The sequence below is a fragment of the Drosophila grimshawi genome, unplaced genomic scaffold (assembly GCF_018153295.1).
Source record: "Drosophila grimshawi isolate 15287-2541.00 unplaced genomic scaffold, ASM1815329v1 contig_1377, whole genome shotgun sequence".
Lineage (NCBI taxonomy): Eukaryota > Metazoa > Arthropoda > Insecta > Diptera > Drosophilidae > Drosophila > Drosophila grimshawi.
In genome coordinates this window covers 23,497,762-23,511,288 of record NW_025062900.1, presented here as the reverse complement: position 1 = coordinate 23,511,288, position 13,527 = coordinate 23,497,762, and the positions used below count along the sequence as shown (strand labels likewise).

Here is a 13,527-nt window from a genome sequence, read left to right as displayed (position 1 = left end):
GATTACATTTCGATAGTTTTGTGTAGACAAAAGATTTCGCGGAGATGAATAATGATAATCCTAATATAATATTTAATCCACTTATTAGTTCAATACAAAAAGTGGTGCTCTATGAAACACGTTCGGTAAGTTGTGGCCAACCATAAATTGCATTGCTTTGATTGTCATAGCCTCCGTCTCCGTTTTCAGCGCTTGTATTTGGTGGGCAGCAACAATCGCGAGACGCGATTTCGGCTGCTGACCATCGATCGGCTGGCGTTGAATCGCTTGAGCATTGAAGAGAATGCGAATGAGTTCAACAGCTTGGAGATTCGCAGGTTTGTGTCATCGCTGACGGGTTCACCAAAAGTGACTTCGGCCTATGGAGTCCTGGGCTTTGTGCGCTTCCTCGAGGGTTATTACCTGGTGTTGGTTACCAAGCGTAAGTGTTGTGCCCACATTGGTATGCATTTGGTGTACACCATCAAGGATACGGTGATGGTGCGCGTCAACGAAGTGACATCACAGCGACAGCCACATCCGCACGAGGAGCGCTACAAGAAGATGTTCCAAAACATTGATCTACGCATAAATTTTTACTTCTCTTACTCGTACGACTTGACCCGCACCCTGCAGTACAATGAATCAGCTCCGCGTTATGTGGGCGCCAAGGTGAATCTCGAGCGTGACGAACCGCTGCCCGACTGGAACAAGCTGACCAATAATGTGGCACAGGAGCACGAACGTGTTGACTATGCCTTTCGCAGTGATTCACGCAAGCGTTTCGTGTGGAACGCTTATCTGCTGCAGCCGATGGAGGGCATCATGCTCAAGGACTGGCTGCTGGAGGTCACGCATGGATATGTGAAGCAATCCTGCTTCAGCATCTTTGGCAGGCATGTCAATGTGTGTCTCATCGCGCGCCGCAGCACACGCTTTGCTGGCACCCGTTTCCTCAAGCGCGGGGCCAACTTTCAGGTATGATTATAGTTTATATATATAAACATATATGTGGATATATAATAAAGTTATAAATTCTAGGGCGATGTGGCTAACGAAGTGGAAACGGAGCAGATTGTCAGTGATGGTCAGCGGTTGTGTGCTTTTACGCAGATGCGCGGTTCGATCCCATCGCACTGGTCGCAGGATATAAGCAAGATGGTGCCAAAACCGCCCATTCAACTGGACATCTGTGATCCTTATGCCCAAACACCGTCACGTCATTTTGAGCGATTGCTCTTCCATTATGGCGCTCCACTGATTATGCTCAATTTGGTGAAGAAGCGCGAGCGGCGTAAGCATGAGTCCATTATTTCCAAGGAGCTGGAGAACAGCATTAGGTATCTCAATCAGTTTCTGCCGCCCCAGCATCGCATGAAACACATCCACTTCGATATGGCGCGTCAGACCCGCATCAGTCATGGCAATGTCATGGAGCAGCTGGCCGTGCACGCGGCGAGTATAATACAGTTGACGGGCATGTTCTACAAGGCGCATCGGGGCAGTGAGCTCAGCTTCCAGACGGGCATTGTGCGCACCAACTGCGTTGACTGCTTGGATCGCACCAATTCGGCACAGTTTGCCATTGGCAAATGCGCTCTGGGTCATCAGCTGGAGCGTCTCGGCTTTGTGAAGTCGGCCAAACTGGAATTTGACTCGGATTGCGTGACCATGCTGGAACATTTATACGAGGAGCATGGCGACACTTTGGCTCTGCAATACGGTGGTTCTCAGCTGGTACATCGCATTAAGACTTATCGCAACCCCGCCGCCTTGGCGTCGCAAGGCAACGATCTGATGCAGACTCTGAGCCGCTATTACAGCAATACTTTCAGCGACACCGAGAAGCAGCAAAGCATAAATCTATTCCTTGGACTCTATAAGCCCAGCTTTACGAAATGTAAGTAAAACCAGAATTTCGAATCCGTTCACTCCGTAGATACTTTACTTATGTCCTTTGCTTTTGCAGTGAATCAGCCCATTTGGGAGCTTCAGACGGACTACGATATGCACAATGCCTTTGTGCCAAGCACCTCGAGCGCATCCATTACAGATTGGGTACGTCACAAGGTGCGTGAATGCTTGCCCTATCCATGCGCTGATAGCAATAAGCTGGTCAAGGAGCTGTTTCGTGTGCACAGCAATGGTCTCGAGATGATTGATGCCTACTCCAATTACCATCAGTCATTTAAGTGGACGGACTTCAGCGAACAAATTCAATTTGAGATCAGTCAACGTGCCGCGCGATATATGCCCACATTCCGAAGTCCCTTCCAGCATCAGGTACAACCGTCGCGTAAGGGTCCACAGAATCCATCGATGACTGGCCAAAGCTCTGGATTACTTAACAGCAACTCCTCCAGCTCAAACGAGGGTGAGGGTAGCTCCAGCGATGAGGAGCTTAGCGCCAGTTTACCAGAGAAGGAATCGAAGCAAACAGAATCGGTGGAGCCAGCTCCTTTCACGCTGGCATCCGTGTTACCTTCGATGGAAAAGGTGTATGGCTGCACCATCAGTCCGCCATCCACACAGAGCATGGCCATCTACAAAAAATACGTTCAAATGGATAAACTATCCAGCGGTGGGGCTCAGCCGACCCAAACGGCTGTGGCCCAACGTGAACAAGAGCTGGCCAAGATGATGCGCGGCATTACACTGCGTCCGCTCAGTGATTACGGCACAGACTCCTATCTGAGTGTGTTGCCTCCAACAGTGCCGGAAAAGAGTCAACTCATTTATGCAGAATACTGTAAAACGCATGCTAATTTTAATGCTGTGCCCAAATTTGACGAGTTTAACTTGCTATACAGCTACGTACAGAGACTTTGAAAGCCACACCCTAGCCCTAACTCCACGTACAATAGGCTAATTATTGCAGTTGAATGCCGCACCATGTTTTAAGGAATTCTATTGTTTTATTCATTAATGCAGTAAAGGCGAACTCAACGCATTTAGATGCCTAAAAGCTTATTTACTGTTTACATGCGACCAGTTGATTTGGGATACGTTTAAAAATAAATATCGATAAAATCAACGGCATTACCAAGGGCCTAAAGCAATTGATAAGTATTACCCTTGCCTAAGCGTAGATATGTATAATCGCCTTAATACAATAATAATATATTACTATGTAATTTAGTAAAGTGTACAACATGGTATTAATATCATTATCACTGTGAACATACAAATATTATTCAATATCATTTAAGTTTTGTTTTTCACTCTCATTTATTGACTTAATTAACTATTCTTGCGTTTATTGTTTTGCAAGTTTAAACAAATTGTGTATTAAAAATACTCAGAAATTATTAACAATTGAACGGGTAACGATTCCTTCTCGTTTGGCAGGTCTATTTGACACTTTGCTGATCTGTCGGTGGCTGAGTTCCCAGCTCATCCGTGGACTTGTACGTATATTCTGTGTGAATACCATGGGTCGCTTTATTGGACGCATGCATCGCATTGTAGCCCGGCTTCTCTTCAGACTGCAGTCCTGGTCTGGCGGTTGACTTATACATGTTGCCAAGCTCCTGGGCCAGCATATATTGCTCCTGCTCGGGATAGTCGTGCTCGCAGTGATGCTCACCACAGATCTTGCACTCGTAGATATTAGGTCGCAGTGTGATCTTAATGCGCTGTAAGAAAGCCAACAAGTTCATCAATTTATTCGGGCTAAGTTAAAGCGGGCTCACCTCCCAGAAGTTGTCGCCGCTGGTCCGCATAAAGTTGATGATCGCATAGCCCGGTATGCAAATGAGTGAGAATGAGGCAAACATCCAGCCAATGCCGTAGGCCCAGTCCGGATAAGTGTAGCGTCCATTGTGATATGTGGGCTCCTTGTAGTTGATTAGACTCAGCACCCAAATGGCCTGCAATTACACAAAAACTTGACATCATTGACCATTCTTCACACATCACACATTTGCAGCTTACGAAGAGTAGACAGGGTCCCAGTACCAGCCAGCAGGACTTGAAATAGAAGGACGGCACTTTGCCGGTCATTTGTTTGACATTCTTTGAGAGGCGCCCAGTGCCGTAGAACCAGGCTATGGCAATCATCTGACAGAAGGCCAGAAACATAATCGTCACGGAGGCAGCATAGTGATCCATCAGCTGGAAGTAGTAGATGCCGCCCTGTATAATATTCGGCAGTCCAAAGAGGCATGAGATGACACAGACAAAGAGCACCACAATCTCATGGTAGCCTAGATTCCGCTTGATCCAGCGCGGAAACCCATCCTGTATGGATGTGACAACCACCTCGACTATGGCAAACTGTGAATTGAGCCCCAGGCACAACAGCATAAAGAAGAACATAACGGCCCACAGTTGGGCATATGGCATCTTGGCCATGGCCTGCGGATACACCACAAATATCATGCCCGGCCCATCGCCAATGACATCGCGTACATTCGTATTCTGCTCCAGTGCCAGATTACCGAGCGTTGAGAACGCAAATATGCCCACCAGTAAACTGGTCACAATATTGACGAGGCTCACAGCAACCGTGTCTCGCAGGATGTTGTTGTTGTACTTGTTATAGCTGGCAAACGAGATCATCGATCCAAATGTAATGCCCAGTGAGTTGAAGTTCTGTGAGGCGGCATTAATCCAAACATTCGCGTTCTTTAGCTCCGACCAATTGGGCCGGAAGAAGAAGCGCAGACCCTCGTCGGCCCCATCGAGCGTAATTGCACGGAACATGAGGATAATGATGAGCACAAACGGAAATGTGGCTGTAAAATAGCGCACCTTCGCCGACGACTTGATGGACTTCCAGGTGGCAAAGTATACCATCAGCCAGGCGCATACAAGACAGGCAAACAGCTCCCAGCGCATCATGCCCGGATGCTCCAATCCAGCGCTTATCTTCAGTACTTTATTTCTGCATAAAAGAAGTCCACTTTCGATATTAAAATCCCAAATGGATGTTATTCGTGGCATACTCAAAGAACTCCTCGGAGGGGGTGCGTGATGAGTGCGGCGCTGTCGTATTCAACTCCTTGCGCTGTGGCACCCAACAGTCAGGAGTGTTCCATCTGCCACAAAAGCATATTTTGAATAATTGTGATTGCTGCAGGTGCTTTAAATATTTACCTGTTGCTGCAGTCAATCCATGGCATCTCCGTTTTGAACGATGTGAAAAAGTAATAAATTGAATAACCTATTATGACGCTATAGTAGGTGGACATGAGAAAGGAGACAACTACACTGGCCAAACCAGCTCCTGTCGAAGAAAGGGGTAATTAAATAATATTTATAATACATATTTATTATTTTGATTATATTTGACTTCACATTCTATCTTTTTTCATAGTTGTGTGGACTAAGGATCTGCGTTAGTCGTTAACTTTGTTACTAATCAGGTCGGCTATAATTAAGACCGGTTCATTTAAATCACATGTCTAGACTGGTATGCATCTGCATAATTATAATTGGCCGCGTGCTTTTAAAACCAATTAAAGCCATTTGTTCGTATGTTGGCTTAAAAATATACATTAATATTTATTAGTTCGCTTGCAGTTGCAGCTTGGGCTTGGTCGTGGCCGTGGGCGTAGGTGTGGGTGGGCCAAGTCTGTTCTATTGGCAAAATATAGTAGTTAATTAAAGGCTTTGCAAATATGTCAAACTAATGTTGTTTTATTAGATTTATGAGTGCGGCCTCTGACTATTTGGCATGCAGTTCGAGGTTGTGGGTCTTGAGGGGTATCCACTTTTCGGGTCTCACATCTAGTTGATAGACGCGTACGTAAATCGCTCGAAACATTTCCGTCGAGTTGCGCTTTGCCTTTTCACGCCATCCCCATAACAATGATTCTGACTAATTAGCAAGTGTTTTAGATCTTCTTCAACATATGCGAATAACAACAAATTCTGTTTAACATTTTCGCTGTAAGTCGCTCAAATTTCAAGCCAAGCCAAGTTCAAGTAAAAATACTCTGTATTAATAGTTATGGGTAGCAAGTATATAATTTTTTTATATGGCTATTTCGTAACGTATTCGTTAGTTAAACATTCTGTAATAGAATATGTTCGTTACAGATTTTGGTTTGGTTTTCGGCGGCTTTGTTCCTTTGTGCCTTTGTGTAAACTAAAACCTCAGAGCTTGGTTGACCAACTATTTACCCAGCACTAACTAGGTGTATTCAGTCAGACCTTGAGCTTGAACTTGGGCAAGCAGCGCCCATATTTACTTGTCATGCTACATGGGCAATCCTCTTTTAGAGTTTTGAATCGTTATTATTTTCTTTTGTTTTCCAATTCACTGGGCGGAAAAAACTATTTCTAAATTTAGTTTGCCTATAAAGCGTGTAAATGCCTCAACAAAATGACGCAATGGAATCGCGCTCTAAATTAACTTGAAGCGATCAAATCACAAAATCTTAAACAGATTTATAAAATGATTAAACGATGGATTGTTGTTTTATGTTGAAATTTTCAAGAAATCTCCAAGAAGGGGCAGTAAGTCAGACAATATAATAATATGCCAGAATGTACGATGAGTAATTTTGATCTTTTGGGGCATAAATATACTTAGTTCCACTTATGTCGGTTGGTCAAATATGCTTAAAGTATTTAAATACCCATCATTATTTTTGTATCTTATCTTACGAGTGATTTGTTAAATCTGTGACATAAATCGTATAACAAGGCTTACTACATTAAATAAATATATATATATGTTGAACTTATATCTCATACGAAAATTGAATTAAACAAATTTGGTAAGGAACTTACCCTTAAAAAGGGGGCAGAGCTGGCCCAGTGCACCAATGGGACCTCGTCCCGTGTACTGTCCCACAGATAACTCCATAAACAGCAGTGGTATGCTGCATATGAAGAGTATTATGCAGTAAGGTACTAAAAACACACCTGCAAATTGACAACAGAGCATCAGGGAAATGAAATGAGACTTAAGTGACAGCAGCTAAGTAAGCAAATTAAATTAATTATAAATATTTGAGATCAACAATTGCAAAATTGTGTACGTCAAACAGTAGGCAGACAATATATAAATATTATATATATATATGTATGTATAATATATATACATACATATATAGAGTCACATTTTCTCCAGTTGCCAGCTGCCATTTTTCAGTAGTCGGCTCATTATATGTGTAATGCGCCCGAGAAATGTAAATGGGGCCTCCGGCTTACGGGAGAGCGAGAACGTGTAAATGAAGATGGACGCAGGCAGTCAAGTGGCTTGCGTGTTTTACGTGTGAGGATGGGGGAGGTGGGGGACAGTTGAAGTGGGGCAAGCAGAGATACATGAGTATGTAGATGACAGTGACCGCTTTATTTTCGTCGGGTTTTCATACTTTTGCGCTGAGCTTAAACAAATTTTAATTTATGACTTTGTAGCGTTTACAGCGGAAATGTCGCATAAAGCGTGAAATTTTAACATATAAAAAATATTTTTCTAGAGCAAAGACTCGTCGAGAGATGTCGCATGGAATCAAAGTTTTTGTGGAATAGTTACACACAAAGCTGTTGCTTCACAGACTTCCGTTGAGATTTTTCTGGATTTTACACTCACCGCCTCCACTTTTGTAGCACATGTAAGGAAAACGCCAGACATTTCCCAGGCCCACCGAATACCCAATGCAGGCCAAGACAAACTGCATTTTGCTGCCCCAATGCTGTTGGCGTGGCTTCAAATTGGACGCCTCGTCCGACATGTCCATATAGCTGTCATCGTCATCGATGCCCAGCGGCCTGCGGATATAAAGCATACATCAAGTTAAATATCTTTAGGTGTTTGACGCTTTTCATAGTCATTTGTATTATAGTTGGCCAGCCAGGCGCATCTAATTGCTGTCAACACTCTCTGGCATTGTCTGTATGTGCCTCTCCGGCAGCAAACGAGGGTGCACAGATTGTGTGACCATCAAACGTCACAACCCTATCTAACATTTGTAGTGCGTCAAATTGTTTAATTATAGTAATCACATGCCAGTTGCAACAATGTCACTGTCCGAGGTGCCAAATGCCAGTGCAGTTAGTGTATCTGTGATCTGTGATTAGGGGGAGTGTTTGTTTATATTGGGGGACGCCACATTTAGTGTAAGGTTGTGCAAATTGAATTCTCAGCATTAGCATTATGTAAGCTATAAAGACTAGTTAAGGTGTATCAGATAGTGTTCGTAAGCTTTACGTTGTTACAACACTTAAGATGAAAGTAAAAGTATTTCCTATTCAAATACTATTTATTATGCATATCAATTCAGAAATCAGCCTAGTAACACTTCACTTTTTATTTAAAAAATATTTGAAGTTGAGTTATTTTCAATAGTAATTCAAATTTAAAAGAAAAAAAGTAAATTCCGTTACAAGGCCTTAATGAAAGTTATTAAATTTTGTTAAAACCTGTTTGACACGTGCCACATTTAATGAGCGATCCGTAGCATTTACAGAGAACATAAATAAATTGTATAAAATAGTCAACGTCGTTTTGAAAAGGCCATTTATTCATTAAGCCAACGTTAATATTCAATCAGCGCCATTTCGCTAATGACCAATACAAACATGACAACACCATAATGGGGCATTTAAGTCTGAATTGAAAGCTATTAAGCGCTTGGCTCAAATAAAATTGCACGATTTACTGGGCGTTACATAATCACAGCCAAAATCAGGGAGTCAGGCTTACACTTTAGCCACGCGATTGAAGCGAAAGAAGGATTGCTCCGAGTGCTTCGAGGACTGCGCATCCGGATCGTTGCGATGGGCCATCTCGCTGAATTATTATAATTTTTTTACCCAGGATATAGGTGTGGCTATATGCGAGATAATAATTTAAAACTGATTCACGTTATCCATGCGTCCATTGATTTGAAACGCGACCGAGCAGGATGCTATGGGAGACGGATCTGTGGAACAACTGCACCGTTTGTAGGTCGTCACTTTACTAACAACAGCCTGACACTTGGGGCTTGGGGCTAATCTTCCGAATCGGACCATTTGAGCTGTACGCTTAGCGCAAATTGTTTGTGTCAACAGTTATACTTATCTACTTATGTCGATCTATTGATCGCGTTAAGGAACATTGCTTAAAAATAGCTGCGATCCGTTGCAAGCTATTCACGTGCTATGTCAAAGGCATCATGTGCCCCCCACGGACGGATGGTGTTAAAATTTCATGTTTACCAACACGAGCCCAGTTGGTGCGTGTTTGTTGTGCATGTAAAGATGTGTGTGTGTGATAACAATTTACTTTCATGCTTCGATATCAAATAGTGCCAAAATTTGCTTTGAATCTTAAAGCATTTTATGCGGGCGTCAATTGGATTGACAAAGGGCGCATTTCTGTTATGCTAATGAAACGAGGGATGGATAGGATAAGTAATGAGATATAATAAAAGTGTTTCGATTTCATTTGTATAACTGTAAGTGGAAGTTGTTGACTTGACCCGGCTTTACTATTTTAATATTATTTATTTTGATTAATTCAACAAATATTCCTGAACTTACTGCGGAGTTTGCGGATTCACCATATCGAACAGTTCGTTGGCTGTTGTCGGCACACGTCTTATGACCAGCTTGCGTCCGTCCGTGGACCCAATGCCAATGGAGGCCAGCGAGCGTACCGAAGTGACATCCGAGTATATCTGGTTGCCGGTTAGCTCGCATAGATGATAGGAACTACCGCTGAGCGATGATTGCGGTTGCATGTAGAGCGGATTTGGTGGCTGCAGTCCGCATACTGCTGCTGAGCTGCCGGCGAGATTGCAACTGCTATCGCTCATGCCTGGCAGATAAGCTGTGGACATAAAACATGTACACAAAATAGTTGTGCTTATCCTTGTGCTTAAGAGGACCAACAACAACTTACCCGACACCATGGAGCGCATGCTGCTGTGATGGCTGCCGAGACGGGAACGCAGATCATAGCTGAGTGGAGAGACGGCGAGTGCATCGTGGCCAGCAGCCATTGTTGTGGTTGTGGTGCAGGTCAGCGTTGCGGGAGTAAAGTGTGTTTCCGGCGCAGGCGGTGCATCACTGTCATCAAGGGTAAAGGTGACCGTTGAGGTGGATGCTGCCGCCAACGCTGCCGCCGGCTGCAGTTGCAGATGCTGTGGCAACTGTGCCGGCTGTATGACATCCGAGGTGGGACGCGACTTGATCGACGGTTGGCGTAACGCCGGCTTGTGCATTACCGCGGTCATCGCCACCAGCGATGTGCTGGAGCTAGTCTGACGGAACGGCAGCTGGTGTGTCCCAGCTGGGGAGACCACCGGTGAGCCGGGCGTCGCCGGTATGATGATGTACTTGTGTGACCGCACAGATGGGCCGCGTATGAGTCGCGTTTGTTCGTCGCCATCACCACAGCTCTCGGCGCCGCTGTCCGACAACTGACTGAGTCGCAGCGGCGCTAGGGCGGTGGGCATGGTTCGCTTCGTGACCAGATTCAGGGCAGTGGGCGAGGAGGCTGTCTTGGCCAGTGTATGGCCAACATTTCTTGGCTCGTTGCTGGCATCTTGTCCAACTTGATCTGCCATTTTAATAATTGTTAATAATTGTTGTTGGTACTTCGCTTGTGGTGACTGCTTCGGTGCTGTTCAAATTCGTGTTTCTGTTGCTCTTTTTGCCTCAATCATAAAATCATGTTTGTCTCATGTGGTTGGTGTTTGTGGTTGCTGATGCTGCTTTCATAAACATATTTATCATTTTAATTCTCATAATTTGTAGCTGCTGCCTAGAGACTCGCTGATGTTGATTGTAGTTGTTGCCTCTGCTGCGGCTGTCGTATTTGTAAATCACATTAAATCCTTGCACCCCACATTGCTGTTATTATTATTGTTGTTTTGTTTTTGTTATGTTTGCGCACTTAAGCTTTTAAATCATAATAAAACTAAATAAAGCAAGATCCAAGAGATGCTCATTGCTTTCTGTTAATTTTCATTGTATCCCTCTTACTCTATATACATAATATGTTCTAAAGGAGATTTCAAAATAAAAAAAAAAAGAAGGGGGCGACATCTATGGAATTATATAGAAATATCTCGTTGAGTGTACTAAGAATATACTTAATGGATTGCATTTGACTCGCTAAGTTTGAGTGGATTTTCTTGTCCTGATAACGTTTCCCTCCTGAAGCAGGCGCTTGATTTTCTTGAGAATTTGTTACGTATTTAAAATACTTGCTTCTAGTTGCACACAGAAATTAGTTACCGTAAGGGTAGTTCGAGTTGGAGGTACAAAATGCTCTAATGAATTTAATCTTTTATATTATTAGACTTATACGGTATTGTGATATAATTTAAAAAATTCTGCAGAATCTTTTAATATGATAAGCACCTGCAGCTTACTCACAACTAATTGCAATTTTAAAAAATAATCTTGCACTTTATTTTGGCTCACGACGTAGCAATTTGAAAACATATCTCATTATATTTAGTACTTCTGTTTGTTTATATAATTTAATAAACAAGCACAGTTTGCGTGTGTTATGTCCCATTTTCTTTTCCATTTTATCATCATGACAGATAAACACTCATATCTGACTGCCGAGCACTTCAGCTCCCATCAAAGTCACTCGCACTTAACTTCACACCAGTTACAAATTTGTATCTTATCGGGTTGTGCTATAATTTAAAGGTTACCCCCCTCCCCATTCTCCTGGCTAGCCACAGTTGAATGTTAGCTTTCACATTTATTTATGTGTGTGAATGTATTGTTTGATTTTCGGTGGAACCGGCATCTCAGCCCTTTCGGGCTTTTAAGTTATCTCGGCTTCCAGCACTGCGTCATAATCTATACGATGATCAATCCCAAAGAGCGCCATGCTCTAGTGACTCTTTGAGCGGACGCAAAGGTCATTGAAATGGGTTCAGAATTATTAATTACGCATCTTATAGCGACATACTTCAAATGACTGTAGACTACAAGTAACTTGTATGCATTGCACATGCCACTTTATGGGGCTTCAGTGTAATATAACAATCTCATTGCACGGCCATGTGATATGTAAATTTTTGTACACTTCTTATTGAGCATTTGAATGAGCTAAGCGCTGAGTTTTGCAAATTTATAGCTATAACTAACTGCATTCAAACACACACCACCAAATCGATTGTTGTTTTGAATACGTAATATTTATTGTGTTATCTCAAACAAATTGGTTTTTTAGTTTTATCAAAGAAGAGTATAGAACAGATCTGAGAAATATTATTTATTGTTGAAAAATATTTTGGTTTTTAAAAACTGTATTTCTCAGATTGAACCCATCTGAACAGTTTCATAAATATCCCATAACTATATAGCTTTTTATAGTTGCCCTTAAATTAATTTACTTATTTCATGTAATTCGAAAGTCTGTAAGTGTATTTGATTTTCTGCACCAATAACATAGTTTTTGCCGAACTTCTGTAACCACAAAATGTGTTCTCATTTTTTTTAAAAGAGATTTCTGATTATATTAAATAATGTATATCGGACACTATAAAATAGTAACGTAATTTCAAATAGACAATGTGTTAATACACTTTTTTTTACGACATAACGAAATAAAACAAATGATAGTTCTGAATTTTAAAGAATCAACGTCAATGTCATACTTGGCAAATATTCAAGTATTCAACGTAATATTATTTTCGAGTTAGCATTTTGTGTGTTTTCACAGCGACTATTTATCATACGCAAACAAAAACAATAAAAATAATAAGCAAAATGCAATTTGTTAAGCATTGTAATGCAATTTTCAAATTTGATTGCTCGCACAGGCTAAAAAGGTTTGCGTACACAAAATAAACAATAATTTTTTGAAAGACTTTAATCATAATTTTGATGGCAATTTCAAGCGTTTTATTCGCTTCGTCATTTTTTAATATAATCAACAAATTGCACTTATTCGTTTAAATTTTCGTGTTAATTAAATTTTATTTGCGATTGACTTCATTCACTTTCATTCATAGGCAAGCAATGCAAAGGCCTAACAATGGGCCAAGCTCCATTTCAATTTTAATCATAATTCACAATCGTAATAACATAATCAACACTTCGCACGGCATTGTTGTGTATATCAATTACCCGGCGCAGTCAACGCAGCGTATGCGCAACGTGTTGTAAATGGAATTCGTATATGTTAAGAAGCTCTTGAAACATGCGTTTCGATGCCAAACATGATTTAATTGACGCGCCACAATTCACGATCTATGTTTGCCTGCCAGCGTTTCCCTACGTAATGCCGAAGAGCCCAACAGCCCCCAAGAAACGTGCAAACACGCGCACTGTCAAATGTCAACTGATCCACGGTTGCGAATATCGCTTACACTTGACGTCGTTTGGGGGATTGCACACTCTCTCACTCTCTCTCTCTCTCCCTCTCTCTTTCTCTCTCCCTCGCTCTTTCGTTTGTTGCGTTGCTCTTTAGGCATGACTATTTGCGGGACTTTAAAATCGGTTCTGTAGTGCGCTCGTTTGGGCTTTACGGCGCGGCATCTGATAGCAGGCAGCAATAATCACAATAACCGCAGCAGTGAATGTTGCAATGGGGTATGATAAGCTGCAGTAGACACTATTAGTTATCACGTATTCAAGTGA

The 13,527-nt window shown here is 42.2% G+C and overlaps 2 protein-coding genes across 4 annotated transcripts; one reads left to right on the top strand and one right to left on the bottom strand.

Annotated features, from left to right (window-relative positions):
- The first annotated feature begins 4 nt into the window (after window positions 1-4).
- Window positions 5-3,187, top strand: LOC6566846 (polyphosphoinositide phosphatase). The gene is made up of 4 exons (XM_001993288.2): window positions 5-125; window positions 190-957; window positions 1,021-1,879; window positions 1,949-3,187. Exons 1-4 carry the CDS (start codon window positions 45-47, stop codon window positions 2,806-2,808), a joined length of 2,568 nt encoding a protein of 855 aa, XP_001993324.1. The 5' UTR covers window positions 5-44; the 3' UTR covers window positions 2,809-3,187.
- On the bottom strand, window positions 3,183-13,230 carry LOC6566845 (sodium- and chloride-dependent GABA transporter ine). Of its 3 annotated transcripts, none has more exons than XM_032739145.2 (10): window positions 13,015-13,230; window positions 9,818-10,628; window positions 9,457-9,745; window positions 7,523-7,701; window positions 6,718-6,852; window positions 5,077-5,206; window positions 4,926-5,018; window positions 3,913-4,864; window positions 3,672-3,848; window positions 3,183-3,614 (listed from the first exon to the last, which is right to left on the bottom strand). In XM_032739145.2, exons 2-10 carry the CDS (start codon window positions 10,482-10,484, stop codon window positions 3,330-3,332), a joined length of 2,907 nt encoding a protein of 968 aa, XP_032595036.1. In that variant the 5' UTR covers window positions 10,485-10,628; window positions 13,015-13,230; the 3' UTR covers window positions 3,183-3,329. The 3 variants fall into 3 exon arrangements, with proteins under 3 accessions (XP_032595036.1, XP_032595035.1, XP_032595038.1); XM_032739144.2 differs by having other exon boundaries at window positions 9,818-10,726; window positions 13,015-13,194; XM_032739147.2 differs by lacking the exons at window positions 9,457-9,745; window positions 9,818-10,628; window positions 13,015-13,230 and adding an exon at window positions 8,636-8,859.
- Window positions 13,231-13,527: the final 297 nt, after the last annotated feature.

Excerpts from the sequence above, each read along its gene's own strand:
- LOC6566846 (XM_001993288.2), top strand. The coding sequence starts at position 45 with ATGAATAATGATAATCCTAATATAATATTTAATCCACTTATTAGTTCA. Across the intron at positions 126-189 it reads TGCTCTATGAAACACGTTCG|CGCTTGTATTTGGTGGGCAG; the intron begins GTAAGTTGTGGC and ends CTCCGTTTTCAG. Across the intron at positions 958-1,020 it reads AGCGCGGGGCCAACTTTCAG|GGCGATGTGGCTAACGAAGT; the intron begins GTATGATTATAG and ends TATAAATTCTAG.
- LOC6566845 (XM_032739145.2), bottom strand. The coding sequence starts at position 10,484 with ATGGCAGATCAAGTTGGACAAGATGCCAGCAACGAGCCAAGAAATGTT. Across the intron at positions 7,702-9,456 it reads GTGAATCCGCAAACTCCGCA|GCCGCTGGGCATCGATGACG; the intron begins GTAAGTTCAGGA and ends TTATATCCGCAG. Across the intron at positions 6,853-7,522 it reads GTGCTACAAAAGTGGAGGCG|GTGTGTTTTTAGTACCTTAC; the intron begins GTGAGTGTAAAA and ends GTCAATTTGCAG.